Genomic DNA, 19,857 nt, shown 5'->3' with positions numbered 1-19,857 from the left:
TCATGTGAGCGAGAACAAAACATGTTGGAAAACCTCTTAGAAGCGAAGAGTAAGTAACACGACCACGACAGGAGAATGTCGGGGCCATCAAGTACCGAACTTGAATTCTGAATCCTGATCGAAATTCTGGACATGGGTCATGACAAACATGATCGTATTAACATAGCAAATATGAACAATAAACAAGAAGCACATGCTGTTACCAAAAGTTATAAGAATATCATAACATAAAATAATAACATATAGCTTAATATGTTACGTGTGCATCAATCACTTCATCCGACATAGTCTATAGGCATTTTTAGTTGTTTCAAGCTCAACTTAATAATCTTAAGCTCGTTACCGGTAAACGAACATTCAAATAAAGTGGCATTAAAAAAGTAATATATTCTCAACAAATAAAAACCATTAGAAAAGAATATAACACAATCTTTTTCGAGTGGAGTAATAGCCCAGATTATTCACCTATGATATTCTATTACTAAGGCAACTGAGCTAAAAGTTTATTCACGGAGCCAACATAGCTTAACTATCTTAAAGTCGGTCATAAAGTGTTAAAAATTATTAATTCTCCAAAAAAGTGGCTATACGGTCCATCTTTGACCTTAATTACGTTGGAAATGATTCTAGACCGAGACAAGGACAGAGCGGTAGCAATATACACATCGAAAAAGAACTTTCGTTCACAAGAGTACCTGTAATAGCCCAGATTCACCGCTAGCAGATATTGTCCCTTTCGGACTTCCCCTCAAAACTTTAAAACTCGTTTGCTAGGGGAAGGTTTCCACTCCCTTATAAATGGTGTTTTGTTCTACTCTCCAACCAATGTAGGACATTACAATCCACCCCCCCTTCGGGGCCCAGCGTACTCGCTGGCACCCGTTTATTTCTCCAATTCAATGCGAAACCTCCACCAAATCCTCCCCCTTTGGGGCCAGCGTCCTTATTGGTATACCGTCTCGTGTCTACCCCCTTTGGGGAACAACGAGAAGGCTGACACATCGTCCCATCGTCCGGTATTTGGCTCTGATACCATTTGTAACAGCTCAGATCCACTGCTAGCAGATATTGTTCTCTTTGGGATTTCCCTTTCGGGCTTCCCCTTAAGGCTTTAAAAGGCGTTTGCTAGGGGAAGGTTTCCACTCCCTTATAAATGATGTTTTGTTCTCCTTCCCAAACAATGTGGGACATCGCAATCCACCCCCCTTTGGGGCCCAGCGTCCTCGATAACACTCGTTCCTTTCTCCAATTCAATGTGGGACCCCCACCTAATCCACCCCCTTTGTGGCCTAGCGTCCTTACTAGCACACTGCCTCGTGTCTACCCTCTTCGGGGAACAAACGAGAAGACTGGCACATCACTGGCACATCGTCCGGTGTTTGGCTCTAATACCATTTGTAACAGCCCAGATCCACCACTAGCAGATATTGTCCTCTTTTGGATTTCCCTTTCAGGCTTCCTCCCAAGGCTTTAAAACGCGTCTGGTAAGGAAAGGTTTCCACTCTCTTATAGATGGTGTTTTGTTCTCCTCCCCAACCAATGTGGGACATTGCATAGATATGTAGAACACATTTCTCATAACTCTAAACACTCATCTAATTGCAAAGGCTCGCAGTCTAATACATGAGTCTAGTCAATCATGTACTTACGGAGCATAAATGCATAGAATACATTACGCATGACAAAAAGGGCTGGTTGCAGAGCCAATCGATATGCCATTAGTTTGATTTGATCTAGAATTTTGAAGGGTCTGATGAAGTGTGAGCTTAACATACCCTTACGCTCGAGCCTCAAAACACCCTTCGTCAGTGCCACTTTCAAGAATACCTTGTCATATGCTAAAACTCTAGGCTCCTGTCTTACAACGATGTACCTTTTCTGTCTAATTTGTGTTGTACGCATCCTCATCATGATCTTCTATATGAGCTCATTGGTAGCTCGAATCGATTATGGTCCTAATAGCTCACGTTCAATCAGTTCTCCCCAATATATTAAGGACCTCCACCATTTTCAATATTGAGCCTTGAACAATGTCGTGGCAATGGTTGCTTGGAAACTATTATTATAGTGAATTTCATAAGGTGCAACTTGAAGTCCCAATTGTTTGAGAAATTCAACATGCAAACACATAAAATGTCTTCAAATATTGTCCTCTTTGGGATTTCCTTTTACTTGGGGAAGGTTTCCACACCCTTATAAAGGGTGTTTTGTTCTTTTCTCCAACCAATGTGGGACATGACAATCCACCCCCGGCTTTAAAACTCGTCTACTATGGGAAGGTTTCCGCACCCTTATAAAGGGCGTTTCGTTCTCCTCCCCAACCAATGTAGGACATTACAATCTAACCCCCCCTTCGGGGCCCAGCGTCCTTATTAGCACACTGCCTCATGTCTACCCCCTTTCGGGGAACAGCGAGAAGGCTGGCACATCGTCCGATATCTGGCTCTGATACTATTTGTAACAACCCACACCCACCTCTGACAGATATTATTCTCTTTAGGTTTCCCCTTTCGGGCTTCCCCTCAAGGCTTTAAAACGCGTTTACTAAGGGAAGGTTTTCACATCCTTACAAAGGGTGTTTTGTTCTCCTCTCAAAAAATCTATCTGTTTGTGGGTGGAAAATAATGCTAAAAGTCAATTGGATATCCAACGTTTTCTTAAAGCCAATTGGATATCCAACGTTTTCTTAAAGCTACATCAGAAATTGAACGTGAAGCGTGGGTCCCGATATGATACTATCGATATTAACACTCCATGTAGTCTAACAAATATCCTTCACTAATAGTTGTTTCAAACGGTTTACTCCATTATTATGTTTTCTCATTTCCTCTATGGGTTATGCTATATTTTTTAAAATTTCAAAATATATTTTTCAAATACTTTTAATTTTAAAGTTTTATAATATTTTTGGAAGAAAAAAAAATATCAAAGTTATTTTTTAACGTGTATATATATATATATATTTAATAATAATTTTAAGAGCTTAAGTATATTTATTATTATAATATTTATTAATTTAGTATTTTCTTACATTTATAGCCTCGGGCGTCCCAGTTTCTCAGTTCCGGCTAGGAAACCTCTATCAACGAAGAGAAGAAGCTTTCAATCAAGAAAAAATGGTGGCTTCTAATGTGAAATCAGAGACCATTGGTCTGATGGAGAAGAGGAGCGCTATTGAGGCCCAGATGGATGCCATCATTTCCCGCCTTTCTCAGCCTGGCGCTCCTGGACTCTCTGGAAATCTCGTTGACTCTGAGGTGATTGCGAATTGCAACGACGCCATTTCCCTCAATTTCCATGAATGAATGAAATTTTTATTGAAATTTATTATAATTCCTATGCTTTCCTGTTTTGCTGATTAGGTTTAAGTGATTTTTCTATTTTGAGCTTGAAAAGAGATTTTGTGGAGTTGCTAATAGCCCACAATTACGTTTTATTTGCAATTCATGTGCTTAAAAGCATCGGAATATTGAGCATGATTGACTTCGGAAGTTGCTTGGATTATGAGTATATGATTAATGTGTTGTTTAGAACTTACCTTGTTCCCCAAATTTTTGCAGGGGTTTCCTCGATCAGATATTGACATTCCAGTTATTCTGTCCGAGAGGCGTCGGCTTACTGGTAGAGTGTTCTAATCTTTTCATTATAGACATAGTTTTAGTTATGGTGTGCCAAAGTGCATTTTAAATTAACAGAGTAATATTTGATAGTAATACATTTTGCGAAGTAGGTCCGAAATTCCCAGTGACGGTATCGTTAATCTTAAGAGTGATAGAATACCATAATCCATGTAAATTTTGGATCATTCTAAGTTGGGGATATGTTCTTCTCTATTCTGCTGCTGGGTGTATAAGGATTTGAATCAAATGGAATTTATATTTCTTTCCGTTGTTTTCCATGGTGAGGTATTACTTCTGAATGCCTTTGTAATTCCATTTGGGTTCACAAATACACCTTTGACCTTTCAAGCACGGGTGAATTGAATTTTCCGGCCATTTCAGAACGTCCATCTTGGAATTTTTTTGATGATATTCTAGTTTGTAGTTCTTCTTGTGATGAGCACCTCTATGCAGCGAATTGAGGAAAAGGCCAGTTCACAAAGATAGAATTGAAACCTTGGCCATTGGGTATTATGAAATGGGGTCGGAGCTGATCAAGTAAAGATCTGAGTTATAATCGAGTGGTTGGCTCCACAAAACATACGTACATTACATGGATTCTTGGAACTGACCAAGTACTAATGAAGATTTGTTATGAATTATGGAATAGTCACTCCATTGTCCCAATTGCTTAAATAGAGAGCCTTTGAATGGTCTCAACAAGCTACTGAGGCCATTGAACAATTGAAATGTGTATGGTCACATTGCCAGTGTTGGCATTATCAGATTCAACTAGTTGTTTGTAGTGGAGACCGATGTATCTGGCACAGGCTTGGGAGAAATACTATATGAGAAGAAACACCCTATTGCTTTCTTTAGTCGCAATTTATCAGCCAAACTGCAAGCTAAATCAAATTATAAGCGTGAATTGATAGCCATAGTTCATTGTGATCAAAGTTCATTGTGAAAACGAATTGTTAAGCCTTCTAATTGATGGCCCTAAATCAAATTATCAGAGTTCACTAGTGCAAGCTAAATCGGCCCTATCTCCTTTGTCAAAAGTTCATTGTGAGAATCAGAAGTTTTGATGTTTTTGCTCGAGCAGATAGTGTTGCAACCGTAGTATCGACAATGGATAAGCTCTTCGGATACAATTTCGAGGCATTATATAGACCAGGTTCTGAAAGTAAGGTGGTTGATGCTCCTTTACAACTGCCACCAACAGTTCATTTAGCTCACTTTTTGGTACCTGTCATTCTTCACGTTGATGTGGTAAAAAAAGAGGTACTTGATGATCCCAAACTCAGTATGATTATTCAATAGTTGTTGGATGAAGATGAGTGTGCCAAGGTATTCGTTATCCCAAGGCTGACTATTATACAAAGGGAGGTTAGTCGTAGCCTCAAACTCTTCGCTTCTTCCTACAGTTTTACAAACTTTTCATGAATTTGGGTTGGGAGGTCATTCAAGGTTTCTAAGAACCTATAAACGGTTGACTAGTGAACTCTATTGGGGTGGAATGAAAGGGACATCCAAGAAATATGTGGAAGAATGTTTGATTTGTCAGAAGCACAAATCCATGCAACTTCTCCATCTAGTCTACTTTTGCCTCTTGAGATTGTAGAACATGTGTTGGGAAGATATCTCGATGGACCTCACCAGTATGAATGTGATCGTAGTGGTTGATGTATTAAGCAAAGAAGCCTATTTTATTGCCATGAAGCACCCGTACGGTCAATTCAGTGGCTGAAGTTTTTATAAGAGTAGTGAGATTCCATGGTTATCCTCATTCAATAGTTTCTGAGCCATGATAAAAACTGATCAGCCACTTCTGGACAGAATTGCTCCAATTGCAAGGTACTAAGCTTTTGCCGAAGTACTTCCTATCATCCATGGCCGGACAACCAAACTGAAATTGTGAATAAGTGTGTTGAAACATATTTGTGTTGCTTCTGTGGGGGAAAGCCAGTAACAGTCGGTCACATGGTTAAGTTGCGCAGGATTTGGAACAATACGACATTCCATATCTCTACCGAAATCACATTGTTTCAGGATGTGCAGTTGGGGAGTGATGTTAGGCTCCTAATTACGAAGTGTTATTTTAGGAGGGGCAAGAGGGTCAATACATCTCTAACCAGTTAGTTAGGGAATGTTTGTTATTTGGAGGGACCACCTGAAGGGTGAGGGATACTGGAGGGTCTAGAGGTGTCTAACAATATTTCGGCTGGGAGTATCGTATTGCCTAAGAGCAAACGTTTTCCTCTGAATATAAATATATTTTAAGGGAATATCTTACACACTTCTGACATAATTATTATACATCGAATTGTTGACCTGTTATTCTATTGTTTGTAGAGCTGAGGAATGACCACACGGAGATCACAGAAAAGATCAATCGGAACATTCAAGTTTTACATTCTGTGAAGCCTGCTTCCAGCTTGTCACTTTCTAGGGATGCAGGTAATTGTGAGGTAGATTCTATGCTTCTGAATGACAGTTTTCGACTATCTTTACAAGTTACATGCCTCAGTATGTTTTTTTTAAACAAGAAACGAAGCACATGTCTCAGTTGCAGCTACACTAGAATTTCTATCCCATAGTTATAGTATTCAGGGAGAGTTCAACACTTGTACAACTTGGATTCTGCTTTGTTTTACAAAGGTGTTAGAATGGATCTTCGTGTATAATTCGTTCCTGACTAATTTCCTTACATTGTTACATGTTTATGTTAACAGCCACACCAATCCCTAAAAGTGTGGGGTGAGGTGTTTTGAGGATTATATGAAGTTAGCTCTAAAAAATTTGGAAGTTAGTTTTATTTTCGAACCGTTGAAAATGTTGCGAAGGTTCTATCTTTGTCATATGCAACAGAATGAGATGCTATTGAATGAACATGTGATTTCTTTTTTGTTACTCCTATAAAAAAATTTGATGCTGGAAAAAGGGGAAAATATAGTTTGGAGAATTTGGAGAGGAAGAGGAGACTAAGGAAAACAAAGAGTGGCCAGGAAGGGTAAAGAGGATATTTAAGGAGAAAAGAGAGTGGGCTTAGGTTTATGTACTAAGTAATCAATGATAATATCTAGGGACTACAATACTATTTGTGGAGATTTGAAAAATGCCCTAATATATACCGAGAAATTCACCATTATGCCACTAAATGATTAGGCGAAAACTAATAGTTCTTCTTCTTGGTACTTAGGGATTTGACGAAGGTTCTTGAATTTTTGAGGTAGGTGTAGAGTGAGATGTAGCAAGATTCTTAGTGTCTAATTGTTGTGTCCTCCCTAACATTTTTTTTTTTACTATTTTCTGTGAGATCCCACGTTCATTGGGAGGAGAACGAAGCATTCTTTGTAAAGGTGTGGAAACCTCTCCCTTGCAGACGGCATTTTAAAAACCTTGAGGCAAATCCCATAAGAAAAAGTACAAAGAGGACAATCTAGCGGTGAGTTTGGGTCATTACAAATGGTATCAGAGCCAGACACCGGGCAATGTGCCAGCAAAGAGATTGAGCCCCGAAGGGGGGTGGACACGAGATGGTGTGCCAATAAGGACACTGGCCCCCTAAGGGGATGGATTGGGGGGTCCCACATCGATTGGAGAAGGGAACGAATGCCAACGAGGACGTTGGGCCCCGAAGGGGGTAGATTGTGAGATCCCATATCGATCGGGGAGGAGAAAGAAGCATTCTTTGTAAGGGTGTGAAAACCTCTCCTTAACAGATGCGTTTTAAAATCCTTAAGAGAGCCTGACAGGGAAAGTTCAAAAAGGACAATATCTGCTAGCGGTGGGCTTGGGCCGTTACATTTTCCTTCCTTAATTCTGGCCAATTGTAGTACCCCTGTGATGCCTACTTGCTATGGCCTTCTAGGAGATTTTTTTATCTTTTCCCACGTTCATTGTTTTCCTTTTCAAGAAATTTGTTCCTTTTAAAACAAAGAAATAACAACAGTGAAAACTCAAATATTAAAGCCATCACATATGCCTGCCGATTATATTAAGTATATATCCTGTATTGTAATCACTCTAAGATCTCATGGTTTTGAAAATTGTCTTAAGATGTATGTGCTGTTTGAATAATCATCCTATTTCATTCAACCATTAGGGAATACAGAGGGATCAAATGTCACTGTTGCATCCCCAACCTCAAATGGTATTTCTCAGAGCAACTCTTCCACTACCATGGACGTAGATGCGAATGTTAGTATACCTTTCGCCCTGGTTGATGAAATAGTAAATGCATCGCCAGCAGCAGACGATGGATTACAACTTGGTGATCAAGTTCTTAAATTCGGGAACGTCGAGGCTGGTGATGATCTGTTGCATAAGCTAGCCTTTGAAGCCCAGAGTAATCAAGGTCGTCCAATACCTGTTGTAGTTATGAGGCATGGATCTACACACAATTTGACTGTGACGCCCAGATCATGGCAAGGCCGGGGCCTTCTTGGGTATGTGCATTGCTTGGCCTTTTTACACTTGCTTAATTCTCAATCAAATTAGCAACCTGCTTTCTGTGACTGAAGAAATTTCTGTTTGACAACTGACATTAAGGATATTTAGCCTTCTATTACGGTTTACCATACGTACCATATTTGACTTTTAGGCAAATATCTTGTCATTTATTTTGTAATTTATTTGATGATTATAAATAGAGTATTTCACCACCATTTAGGTGCGATAGTTTTAGCAAATATTTTCACCCTAGAGTTATTCTTCTTCTTTTGTTTCAATTTATTTCTAAAGAATTATAAATGATTTTTTGCCCTTTTTTTTTTTTGTTGAAATATTTACTGCAACCCATTAAGAAACTGCTACTTGTTCTTGTGGGCTTTAGGAATTTAGTAGTTCCCTTTAGAATGATCTGTTGGCTTGACCACGAATTCATTGTCACTGTTACTGCTTGCTTGCAGATGCCATTTTCGGATGTTGTAGCTCTCTGGCCACAATCTCAGCCTGTCCTGACGGTTGTTGATATAACGGTAGTCACTTCTTCTTTGCTGTTCTACAGGTCCCATGTGATACATGTTTGACAAATTTATCTTAATGTGTCTGGATTTACAATCCACCCTTCCCCCTTCTGCTGTCATTTTGCCTGGAAACTCTATAGATTGAATGAATAGGATAAGTTGAACTTTATGCCACCTTTGGATGTTAAAATATTAGTCAAATTACAACTTTGGGTTAGAATTTACTCATGTTTTAAATATTAGAATTAGTTTCTAAATGTAGTTTTTACCGTAGGAGCTATTTAGGAGGATTATTCCGACCCATAAGATCTATTTATGAGGTTTTATCCGATCACAAGAACTATTTATGAGGCTTTATCAAGTCATAATGACTACTTATAAAGTTTTATCAAACTTTAAGGACAAAATTATAACTTAGCTATCTAAATTTGAAACCAACAAATTTTGTTTCACATATAATATGAGAGATGAAAAGTCGAAATGAGGAAGATTATAATGAGTTTTTAATGGGTTGTTTAGAAATTCGAGATTTTAATTTTATTTAAGAAAATTTCTTTAAAACTAAGAATTATAAAATGCTAACATAAATCTTACTTTAATTTAAATACGACTAAAACATTTAAAATATGATAATTGTGTGGAAGCCAACGCTATCAATACTATCCATGGCATGTGTTGCAATCGTTGTTAGGTGTCTAGAATATTATTACTCTTGTCCCAAATGAAAATATTTTGGAAAAGGTTGATTATTATAAATACTCCGTAACTGATTTCATTAGTTCAGAAAATGTAATTACATGCAACATTATACTTTTTTCTAGCGGGATTTAAAACCATGGTCTTGAGTTGTAGTTTTTTATAGGACTCACCAGAGACTCATTTATGAACATATTGTAAACATTCCTTTTTATGAACATTTATTTCATTTGCATGGCTGAATACACATCAATTAAAATCATACCTAGCATTAATCTTTCTCTACAAAATGTTCTTCATTCCTATGGGTAGAATGCATACATTTTTTAAATTATAGCTAACCTCGTACAATAATCACATCAGGACTAACCTATATTAGACAATTCATCAAGTCAAGCATGTAAGATTCCAACTAGAAGTTTACTTATCTTGATTGCTGGTATAATATGTACTTTAATCCTGCATCATGCTTTCAAAAATCAATACTAGCTCGTAACCAATTCAATCCTATAAATAAAAGCTCGAAATGAAAAATTGTTTAAAATATCTCAAACAAAGCCAACAACACCAAATGGGCTTGAAAGGAAGAAGAGAATTGTGTCGAGATCGGGAAATTTTGTGTTGATGGTTGATTTTTATCATCGACTTTTTATGTTGACTTCGATTGAACCCAATCCTGAATGGATCTTAGTCAAATGTTCTAATTAATTATTTAATTTTTCATAATAATTTTGATTATTTTATTTAGAATTTAATATTATCTATGGTATAAAAAATCTAACATTATTAGTATAATCTTAGATAATATGTAGTTGACATACATGAATTATATTCAAGTAATAGCTTAAAGGGTCTATAGCATATGGATAATATTAGATGTTTTATTTTATTCTAATAAGACTTAATATTTAATATGACTCACTTTATAATTGTTACAAATTATTCGATCTAAATTCAGACATCAGATTGAATCACAAAATATTTAATCTCTCTTTATAAATCTATTATACTCTCTTAATATTACGTCAATTATTACTCCTACAAGTGAGTTAATAGCGTAAAAGTTATGAAAAATTACACCCAACTTTTAGAATGCAGACTTGCATTTAAAAATGTAATTTTTTTTTAATAAATATAATATTTCATGTTATAAAAATCATTTAATTTTTGTTAATTTGAAATATGCATAAAATGATATATCATATGAAAATCATAAGTAAACAAAACATATTCATAAATTAATTAATAATAGTTAAAATTGGATATTTTGTTGGTAACTAATTTATGAACCATAAATTATTTTAAACAAGTAGCCATGCCGGATTAATCGTATTCTGGGCCATAGTGAACCTATTCAAAGTGGCTCATTTCGTACCTGAGAAGCCGATATATGAACAAGGATTGATTTTACTTCCCCACCTAGCTACTCTAATTGGGGGTAGGTCCCATTGGAGAAGCTAGACACCTTTCCGTACTATGTTGAAGTACTTCACTTAATTTCCTCCACAGTATTGGGTTTTGACGGTATTTATCATGCACTTCTAGGACCCGAGACCTTTGAAGAATCTTTTCCAATCTCGAGATTCTAATAATATCAAACCAATTTTATATCTTCCAAACATTCCTACTTTTTAAAAAAAATTACAAATTCAAGAATCTACTAGAATAAAATTGGATTAATAAACAAAGCTTTTTTAAGAGAGAATGAAAGAATTTACTAGTCCAACAAAAAAGAGTGCAAGAAGTAATTACAGAAACAACAAAGGCTTGAATCCAACAAAATCAAACCAAGATTATAATTACAAAAAGGCCTTTTAAGTCTCTAGCTTATAATTCAACCAAAAAGCATCAAAAGATACCTACTGAGATGATCCAGAGCCAAAGAACAGCTAGAAACTTTATGAGTTTAAATAGAAGAATGATAAAACAGTTCACCAAGTTGGAAGTGACACAATTAATTATCAGTCTCATTCTCTCATGAAGTCAAATGCATCATATAAAATCTCTAAAGATTCTATCATCCTCTTTTCCCAAGGGGGAAGGGGGGAAATAACAACACACACACTTAATCAATGGACAGCCTTCAGCCCAACAAGAATGCTACACATCAAACATCAAAATTGATAGAACTGTTACCCGCAAGTAGAGTTGTAGTTGTGGTTGGTCGGTCAAGTGGCAAAACTTACAGCCGCCTTGTGGACACCTCTCCTGCTTTCTTCTTCATATCCTAAATGGTTCGTTTCCAGATCCACATCTTTCCACCTTTACCTTCTTAAACTGTGATTTCTTGGTAGCTATCTCTTGGAAAGGATTTGGTCCATCAAATGTGTGTTTAAATTGTCGGATCTTCTTCCTCTTCCCTTGATCATATTCTTCGTCCCTGTAAATTTGGCATATATATATAAACGATGTCAAAATATCTTACATTCGAGTTATAGCTTGCACCCACCTTGACTATTTTCACAACATGAAATGAGAATATAACTGGTAGGATATTAAATTTTAGGTAAGGAGTCACCATGGTTTGAACTCATTCCCTCTAAGCCCTTTTATTATTTACATGGTCCTTATCGAGCACTAAACTTACCTACTAATATGTATTTCGTTAAGCATAATAACTTCTGGGTTTGTGTGTGTTTGTTTTGGAAATGGACATCTTTTATCTGATTAGAATTATAGTTGTGAGATTCCACATCGGTTGGGGAGGAGAACAAACCATTCCAAAGGGTATGGAAACCTTTCACTAGCAGACACGTTTTAAAAAACCTTGAGAAAAAACTCAAAGAGGACAGTATCTCCTAGCGGTGGGCTTGGACTGTTACCATAGTTTTACCACTTTGGCCTATTATTAGTCTTTCTAAGACAATCACAAACACGAACAATAGCGAATATGGTCAATACTCACACCCAGAATGCTGAGCAAACGGTATTGACCAGATTGAAGTGGTACTAGACTATTGGATCAGTCATTAGTAAAATCTGTATATGCGTTTAAGATAAAAATTGAAATAAAGCTACACTACAGCTTGTAACTTCTCCTCACAACTTTCGTCAGCTTGAACAGATTATTATTACCTAACAAGCATTGGTAAATAAGAAAGGGTCAATGAGAAACTTTTAACTCACCATTCATCTGCAACGTAGCCGATGCTAACATTCTCCATACCAGTGAACCCATTCCCAGATGAAGGCATGTCAATCCCATCCCACTGCTTGACTGCAATAAATACAATTTTTTTGACTTGTTAGAAATATAAATAAGTTGAACAAGTTTCAGCATCCGAGATCGAGAGTAGTATATAGTACAACACTTGGATCTTCCCATCAGAACTAGACAAGTAACACTTCATTTCCGTGAATCAATGCAAAATAAGACAAATGTGTAATATTTGGATTGGGACTAACAAAGGCTTGTCTTTCAATCATAACAAAAGAAGGCTACAAAAGAGAAATGACACAAACCAGGGAATGCTTTAATGAATATGCAATTACAAAACGAGATTGCTTATGTATAAAAATGAGAATATGACGACTAAGGAACGCCTTTCCAGAGGTCAAAGTGCACAACTGAAATCTTAAGACCAGTCTAAAAGGCATCATTTCTGATGCAGATACAAAAAAAATGATAATAATAATAACACAGCTAAGGTTGGAATTTCTCAACTGATGCAGAATACAAAAAAATGATAATAATAATAACACAGCTAAGGTTGGAATTTCTCAACTGATGCAGAATTTACATATCATCTAACATGTAGCAGGAAGGTTATGCAATTAAAACAGGTTCATAACAAGCGTCAGAGAAAAATGCTTCCAGACCTGAAGTATAATAAAAAAAAATGTAGGAACGTAGCATAAATTGCTTACCAACTGAATCTTGAAAACCATTGGTAAGAGCACGACGCGAGTCATCTTGATTAGAATTTCTTTTTCTATCTTTTAAAAAATTCGTTTCAACGGACCCATTGTCATTAGCCACTATGATAGAGTCAGTACTACAATTCAATGTGTTCATAGTTGCAACCACAGAATGTGCCTCTGTACTTCTCTTTTCGCCTTCTTTATCAACTATATCAGTTAGCGACTCCACTTTATGACCTTCTTTCCTAGCACAATTACCATTACTTTCTCTAGAACCATGCTTATCCTTCTTCCTGGACTTAGAAACTAAGCAAATGGACTCAGATTTCTCAGATGTAGATGGACCAAAATCAGAGGACACATTGTTTCTACTGAACAAGCTTTTCACAGCGAGACTTTTGGAGCCTGGAGATTGGCGTTTTTTCCTTCTATGTTTCTTCTTCTTACACAGGCTTAAGGATGCCTTGAAAAGAATGTTTGAGCTGAGATGCAAACTTCCCGAAGGGTACTTCAAAAGTTTTCTTTTCAATCCTCTGCCATGCTTTGAATCAAGAGTTTTTGAGAGCAAAAGTCCCTCTACCATAGTTGAACTTGATATTTTATTTGACTTATCGGGCATCTTCTTACAATTAGAAGCATCCGCAGAAGACAAGTTACCAACAGAAATTTGATCTGAAATGCCAACCTGGAAGAATGGATGAACAAGAATAAGTTGAAGAAACCAGGAAACTACAATTGTGTTGAGGGCTAAGGCATTTCAACGAAATATAAAGGTGGACCTTGCTACTTTCTGAAATTGGTTGATTTGGTACTATCTCAGGGTCAGATTTCTTCAACGTTTTACAGCCAGACTCTTGGATTGAAGCAGCATTATCATTCTGCGAGTGAAACCAAAAGCTTTTAAGCAAAATGGGTCTTTTTGCAAATCAAATTGGCAACAACAAATACTCCAACCTGTAAGAAATGCAAACTAAGCATAACTTACAGCCTGAAGAATGGCAGATGCGTTGGCATCAATTACACTGAGAGAAGTAGCAACTGAGACACCCAAGCTTCTGTCAAAATGGTTGATTTCCGTATCAGCTGCTTTGGCCAATGAGCTCTTGGAATTAGTAGCATGAAAGCTACTGTTCATACCTCTGGGTAAAAATGGTAAATCTTCTGCGGAACTAGAGTTTGGAATAATTTCCTTGTTAAAAGTCTTTAGTGACGAGATTCCCACTGAAGGAGATTTTGGCATGGACGACGCCTCCAGTACTGAGCATTCTTTACTTGCCCGTTCAGTTTCTCTCGGGACAGATGGTCCATTTGAAATTGTTGTTTTTGATGTACCTACGTTTGATGAGTCTTTTAACTCTTTTACCAATTCATCATTGGAGGGGCCATTTAATTTTTTTTCAAATGTACGATTCTGTGTACAGTTGTCCTTCTGACCTGGGTTGACAATGGAACCAGGTTTATTTAAATTGGTAGATGTTTTCATATTCTCTTTCGAAGCAATGTCGACAGGTTTCTTTGGAACAACTTTTCTTCGGTCCCGTACATAAAATAACATGTATGCCTGTTGCTCAAAAACTGTCCTGTCACCGACATGTGAAACCTGTAACAAGCAAATGAATTCAATGTAAATTCGGGGGTAAGATAAGTGGAGATAGAAAATTCTTCTTTATAATTATTCACATTTCATGAAAAGAAAATAACACAGTGCACTTAGGTAGAACCATTAATTTTGTACCACATACCCGATTGTCATCAAGAGCATACCACATTCCACTGGATGTTCGAACGTAACAATAATAATGACCACTACGGGTGCTACCACCATGATGAACAAGAACCCCATAAAGAGTGTATTTCAAATCTCCATCCTGGTAATGCAAGAAGCTCAGTAAAACCATAGGATTGCATAAGCACATAATACAGATAATGAAATCCAAGACAAATTATAACCAAGTCGCACAGGTTCAAGGGATTTGACTATTTTACATTAATATCTCACATTTCAGTAAACAAAAACAATGATAACTTATTTGAGTCATTGTACTATGACAGCACCAAACAACCCTTTTATGTTTTCTGTTCATTCTTAAAAATATAGCCATATAAATAATTGATCATCAACACAACACCATAAAGCAATCAACAAGCTCAGAAAATGGAATACCTAACAAGATATCATAGCAAAGGTATGTTTAACAGGCATGAAACAATTTTTACATCTGTCATAATGAAAGAAATGGGAAAGGCAATCTGTTCCATAATCCAGAGTTTAATGGGAAAGGCAATCTGTTCCAGAAAATGGAATACCTAACAAGATAACACACACGTCATTTATATGATTTATCCAGAGAAGCTCAACATACACTCTTATCTCCCTCTTCACGTAGCTTACTGATGCATTAACCAAGCAGCAATCCAGTAATAAGCTAGAAGCCTAGTACAATTATAAATTTCCGTAAAATGAGCATGGAATTGCAGAGGATTGTATCAGAGAACAATTATATAAGATTGATGATTAAAATACAAATATTGCATGCTAATTGATGATTAAGCTTTTTTTCACGGGAAATTGAATGATTAGCTTGCAACAGCAGAATATTAATAAGCTAATAGTGCACAATACAATAAACAACTACCGAGTCTATAGCACCCAAATGAAATAAAATGTGTATGAATGAGAAGCTTACAGCATAGGAGCCACTGACAAAAGGAGCCAGATCCAATGTAGGGCTAAATTGAATCTTTTTGTGGATCTTTTCTTCAAGATTGTACGACTGGAATCGTTTGAGATGAATAGTTAAAACATAAGGTGCCTTGTAAACTGTGAACTGCTTAAGAGCCTTAACTTTTTGCTTGCATCGTTGACATTGATACTGCCTTTCCCCTCCATCCAACAGCTCAGGAGTAGTGAAGTTTTTAAATGCTTTATGAATAGAATCAGCCTTCACTATGTCCAGACTTAGATCTAAAAATGGATCAAATTTGTTGGAGCAAAAAGAACATTGCATGCATTTGACCTGAAATTAAGTAGAGGAATTACATGTCAACAGAAGAATTTACATAGAGGACAATGCAACCTTTAGATATCATTCTTTTTTCCACCATTTCAGGTTGTGACAGATCTGCTGATCCTAACTAAGAGATTACCTGACTTCGGAGGCGACCACCAAAAATCTTGTGTACCAAACTCTTCTCATAGGCACTAGGAGATTCACTTGGCAGGCCTAAAGGCAAGCAACACCTATGCATTGATTCAAGCAAGTTTACCATGTACTCATGAGCATCTTCTTGTCTAGCATTTTTGAAGTTGCGAGATATACCTAAGAGAACGGTTAAGAATTGAACAATCCAACACCATAGGAAGATAAAAGACAGTCTACATCCAGCTAAAATGGTTACTGGTAAGAAAAATAATAAATATACCAACTTTAACATATGGTAAACGCAGTATTCATTATGAAAGAGCCAGACACAATATTGATATACACATCATGAGTCTTCTCTTCTAATAATTTTGCTCTCATTCAAATGTAGAATAAGATGACAAGGACATTCTTAGACCATCTTTTCAATGAATAATTTTTTTCCCCGATAAGAAGCAAACATAACAAAAGTTCCTCTTAAACTTTTTGCCTTAATTGTTGATGATAGCATTTATACTGTTATCCATTTCCCAAGAATCTCGAATAAAACTAAACAATAAAGAATTACATTAACTATAGCGAATTATAAGGATACATCGCAAATTAGAAACAAGATCCTTGGGTGCTAATATTCTCCCACTTGACTGCAAAGCACGGCTGACATGCTTCTGGATGGCACATAGAGCACAGAATCCAGCTACATGGCCTTCACAAATTACGAAACTGAATTAGACAAGACCAAGCATCAGAATCTTAATGCAGACATTAAAACAAACCGAGCGTATTTGCATGCGACCCTATACATACAATGTGCATATGTCCTAATTTTGCATAAAATGACAGGTTGCATTATCTGTACTTCTGCTCCTAGCTTTTAGACGCTAGCATACTCAGAATACATCGTACCAGCTCAATAAGATTGGGAACTTAAACTCATTTTTCAAATCTAAATTGAATTAAAAAATACAACCTAGGTCTAAATTTAAAAACATTAATTATCAATGAGCATAAATTAGTAGTTAAAGTATCTACTCCTTTCCTTACATTTGTAGTACTAAAATCAAATTTAAAAATATGAAATATAATTCTAATAGAAATGGGAATTCAACCCCAAATATATAAATGCCAAACGCATGTGTTAGAAATTAATTAGTGTAAATATATGAACATATATATTTCCTGTTCAAAATAGAACAAATCGTCTATAAAATATATAAGATTTTGATAGAGGAAAGTCAAAACTATTTCACATTAGGCTTACGGTTAAAAATAAAAATGGCAAGGGCAAGTTTGCTAAAATGTATATCAAATTTAAATTCATTGTGTTCTAAATCTAAGGAAGAGGAATATGCAGAGTAACACACAAGAATTTTGATGCTTCCCGCTTTGAAGATATGCAGCCAGAGGCTCTGTATATGTCAAACACTGCAACACTGAGTTGAGAAAACATGTGTTCCCAAGATTTTGCAAACCAGCACCCTGCGAAAGGTAACCCCGTAGTCCTTAAGTTTGATTTCGAAAAAAATAATTGATATTCAAACATCAAGCAAATAACATGCCAGGCAATAAAGAATCTATGAGCCACCTAAATGAAGTAAAAAAAAAAAAAAAAAACACCCAATTTGGCACGAATTTCGAATCAAAAGATGAACATTTAGAAATTGAAGAGACAAATTCCTAGAGATCCAAGGTTCAAAATTTTATTGAAAAATCGAGCAATGTGAAAATGTAAGATTTAAAAAAAACCAGCAACAGACTGATAATTACAATGGTCTGGATCAAAGACCATCTGGAAAGACAAAGAATTCCACAACTTGATGATAAACATGCATGATCGTTTTCTTGAGATAAAAGGCGAAATTAAACAATTCTGGTAGAAGTACAGATACGAAGAATATAATAGGAATAGATTATAGAGAGCTAGTAAAACGAGGCAACTACAAAACCAATTAGCCCCAAATTAGCATTAAAATGAGCACAAGATTCAAATTACGAGTTCTCAAGAACGCCTAAGATACCCTTTAAACTACAAATAGACAGGGCATGAAGCCACTGAACAGAGTAGAGAGTAACAACGAAAAGAAAAGAAAACGGCCACATCAAATCTGGGTCCGAACCAAAAACTGAAAATTATAACGCATGGGTGCCCATCAATCAATCAAACACTCAAATAAAATCTTAAAACCGACACATAATGACGCAATATCAACAGAAATCATAGAGCCACTTACAATTCGGCGAAAGGTGATCTCGAAACTGAGCTCGGGGTCCAACCCATTTTCCAAAAGCTCCGACCCATCCAATTTCTTCCCCTTCAGAGCCGAATGATCCACATTAGAACCAGATTTCTGACCAAACGAGCTATTGGGGTTTAGCGTCGTGAGTTCAAAATCGCCGCCGCCGTTATCAAACCCCTTGAAAGTTCTCCTAGCTGGAACATAATCCACCCTCTTCTGAAACAGAGAAAACACTAAATCAGTCGATGTCCCAGGACAATCCGACTGATTATCACCAAGCTCCGGTTTGAAAACAACCCCGTCAGCCATTGGAAAGCCTTTCCAACAAAAAAAAAAGGAAAAAAAAACGCGATTCCAAAGAGATCAAAACCCTCCTCAGATTCTAAAGCGGATTTTGAGAAACAAAATCGTGAAATCTCCTTGAGAGGGCGAAGGATTCAGGGATTGGGCTGAGAGGCAATTGATTTGCAGAGCCTTCGCGCATTAGCACGGCTTCTGCGAAAGAGGGAGAGAGTGAAAGGCGAAAGCGCCAGTATTAAACCCTACAGAAGTCTTTTTTGGCTTCTCTTTTCTTTTTTTTTTTTTTTTTCGGAATTGGTGCAGCTTAGATTACGGTGAGCGCGTTACAGTGGATTCTGGCTTCGCTGGGATGCGGATCTACTTAGCCAACAGATGAACGCCACGTTTTGATTTGAGGAGAAAACAGTACTTTTGCGATGTTTGTCACTCGGAAATCTGCAATAGCCAATTAAATAATGACACGTGGAAAATAGACTCAATTTCCGACTCGAAAAATACCTTCTTTTTTAATCAAATAATAATAATTTACCTTGAATTACACTCTTAGTCATTTTATTTATTTATTTATTTATTTTTGTTATTTACTCCAAACCAAACGTATGAATTTATAAAATAATTGTGAATGTTTGATTATTCCTAGGTGTAAAAGTTATCTTATTTATAATCAAATGAATTATAAGGATATGAAAATAGTAATAAATGGAAATAACAATAAATGGAAAGATACCTATAATAATAAGGAAAATATTAGATATTTGTCTTATAATAAAATATCAAATATAATATATGTGGTAAACTATAATTTATTACTAAATATCCTTAACAATAATAATAAAAGAATTTCTTATTTCTTATTTTTAAATAATAAAAAAATATATGTTCTAATCTAAAGATAAATTAATTTTTTTTTAAATTGAAATAATATTAATTAAGTCAAATTTAAATGATTTTAAACCAGTAACCTAAACCTATTACAATCGCAAAATAACTTAATTTAGACTGAAAAAATATAAATGCATTTTTTTTACTACGGTTTCAATATCTGAAATAT

General features: G+C 36.1%; 2 protein-coding genes across 4 annotated transcripts; one reads left to right on the top strand and one right to left on the bottom strand.

The window, feature by feature from the left end:
• The first annotated feature begins 3,057 nt into the window (after window positions 1-3,057).
• On the top strand, window positions 3,058-8,793 carry LOC111468596 (26S proteasome non-ATPase regulatory subunit 9-like). The gene is made up of 5 exons (XM_023113857.1): window positions 3,058-3,257; window positions 3,561-3,621; window positions 5,955-6,059; window positions 7,708-8,050; window positions 8,513-8,793. Exons 1-5 carry the CDS (start codon window positions 3,117-3,119, stop codon window positions 8,532-8,534), a joined length of 672 nt encoding a protein of 223 aa, XP_022969625.1. The 5' UTR covers window positions 3,058-3,116; the 3' UTR covers window positions 8,535-8,793.
• Window positions 8,794-11,152: 2,359 nt separating this feature from the next.
• On the bottom strand, window positions 11,153-19,027 carry LOC111468591 (ubiquitin carboxyl-terminal hydrolase 23). Of its 3 annotated transcripts, XM_023113848.1 has the most exons (12): window positions 18,804-19,026; window positions 18,501-18,722; window positions 17,634-17,748; window positions 16,865-16,975; window positions 16,274-16,446; window positions 15,814-16,143; window positions 14,869-14,994; window positions 14,112-14,726; window positions 13,906-14,004; window positions 13,133-13,811; window positions 12,392-12,482; window positions 11,153-11,645 (listed from the first exon to the last, which is right to left on the bottom strand). In XM_023113848.1, the coding sequence occupies exons 1-12, from the start codon at window positions 18,813-18,815 to the stop codon at window positions 11,486-11,488; spliced, it is 2,733 nt and encodes a 910-aa protein (XP_022969616.1). In that variant the 5' UTR covers window positions 18,816-19,026; the 3' UTR covers window positions 11,153-11,485. The 3 variants fall into 3 exon arrangements, with proteins under 3 accessions (XP_022969616.1, XP_022969613.1, XP_022969615.1); XM_023113845.1 differs by having other exon boundaries at window positions 18,501-19,027; XM_023113847.1 differs by having other exon boundaries at window positions 14,148-14,726; window positions 18,501-19,027.
• Between the last annotated feature and the right edge of the window lie 830 nt (window positions 19,028-19,857).

Source organism: Cucurbita maxima, unplaced genomic scaffold, assembly GCF_002738345.1.
Source record: "Cucurbita maxima cultivar Rimu unplaced genomic scaffold, Cmax_1.0 Cma_Scf00037, whole genome shotgun sequence".
Classification (NCBI taxonomy): domain Eukaryota; kingdom Viridiplantae; phylum Streptophyta; class Magnoliopsida; order Cucurbitales; family Cucurbitaceae; genus Cucurbita; species Cucurbita maxima.
This window is presented reverse-complemented; position numbering and strand designations above follow the sequence as displayed.

Excerpts from the sequence above, each read along its gene's own strand:
- LOC111468596 (XM_023113857.1), top strand. The coding sequence starts at position 3,117 with ATGGTGGCTTCTAATGTGAAATCAGAGACCATTGGTCTGATGGAGAAG. Across the intron at positions 3,258-3,560 it reads GAAATCTCGTTGACTCTGAG|GGGTTTCCTCGATCAGATAT; the intron begins GTGATTGCGAAT and ends AAATTTTTGCAG. Across the intron at positions 8,051-8,512 it reads CAAGGCCGGGGCCTTCTTGG|ATGCCATTTTCGGATGTTGT; the intron begins GTATGTGCATTG and ends GCTTGCTTGCAG.
- LOC111468591 (XM_023113845.1), bottom strand. The coding sequence starts at position 18,815 with ATGGCTGACGGGGTTGTTTTCAAACCGGAGCTTGGTGATAATCAGTCG. Across the intron at positions 17,749-18,500 it reads AGATCACCTTTCGCCGAATT|GGTGCTGGTTTGCAAAATCT; the intron begins GTAAGTGGCTCT and ends TACCTTTCGCAG. Across the intron at positions 14,995-15,813 it reads TTGTCAGTGGCTCCTATGCT|GATGGAGATTTGAAATACAC; the intron begins GTAAGCTTCTCA and ends TTGCATTACCAG.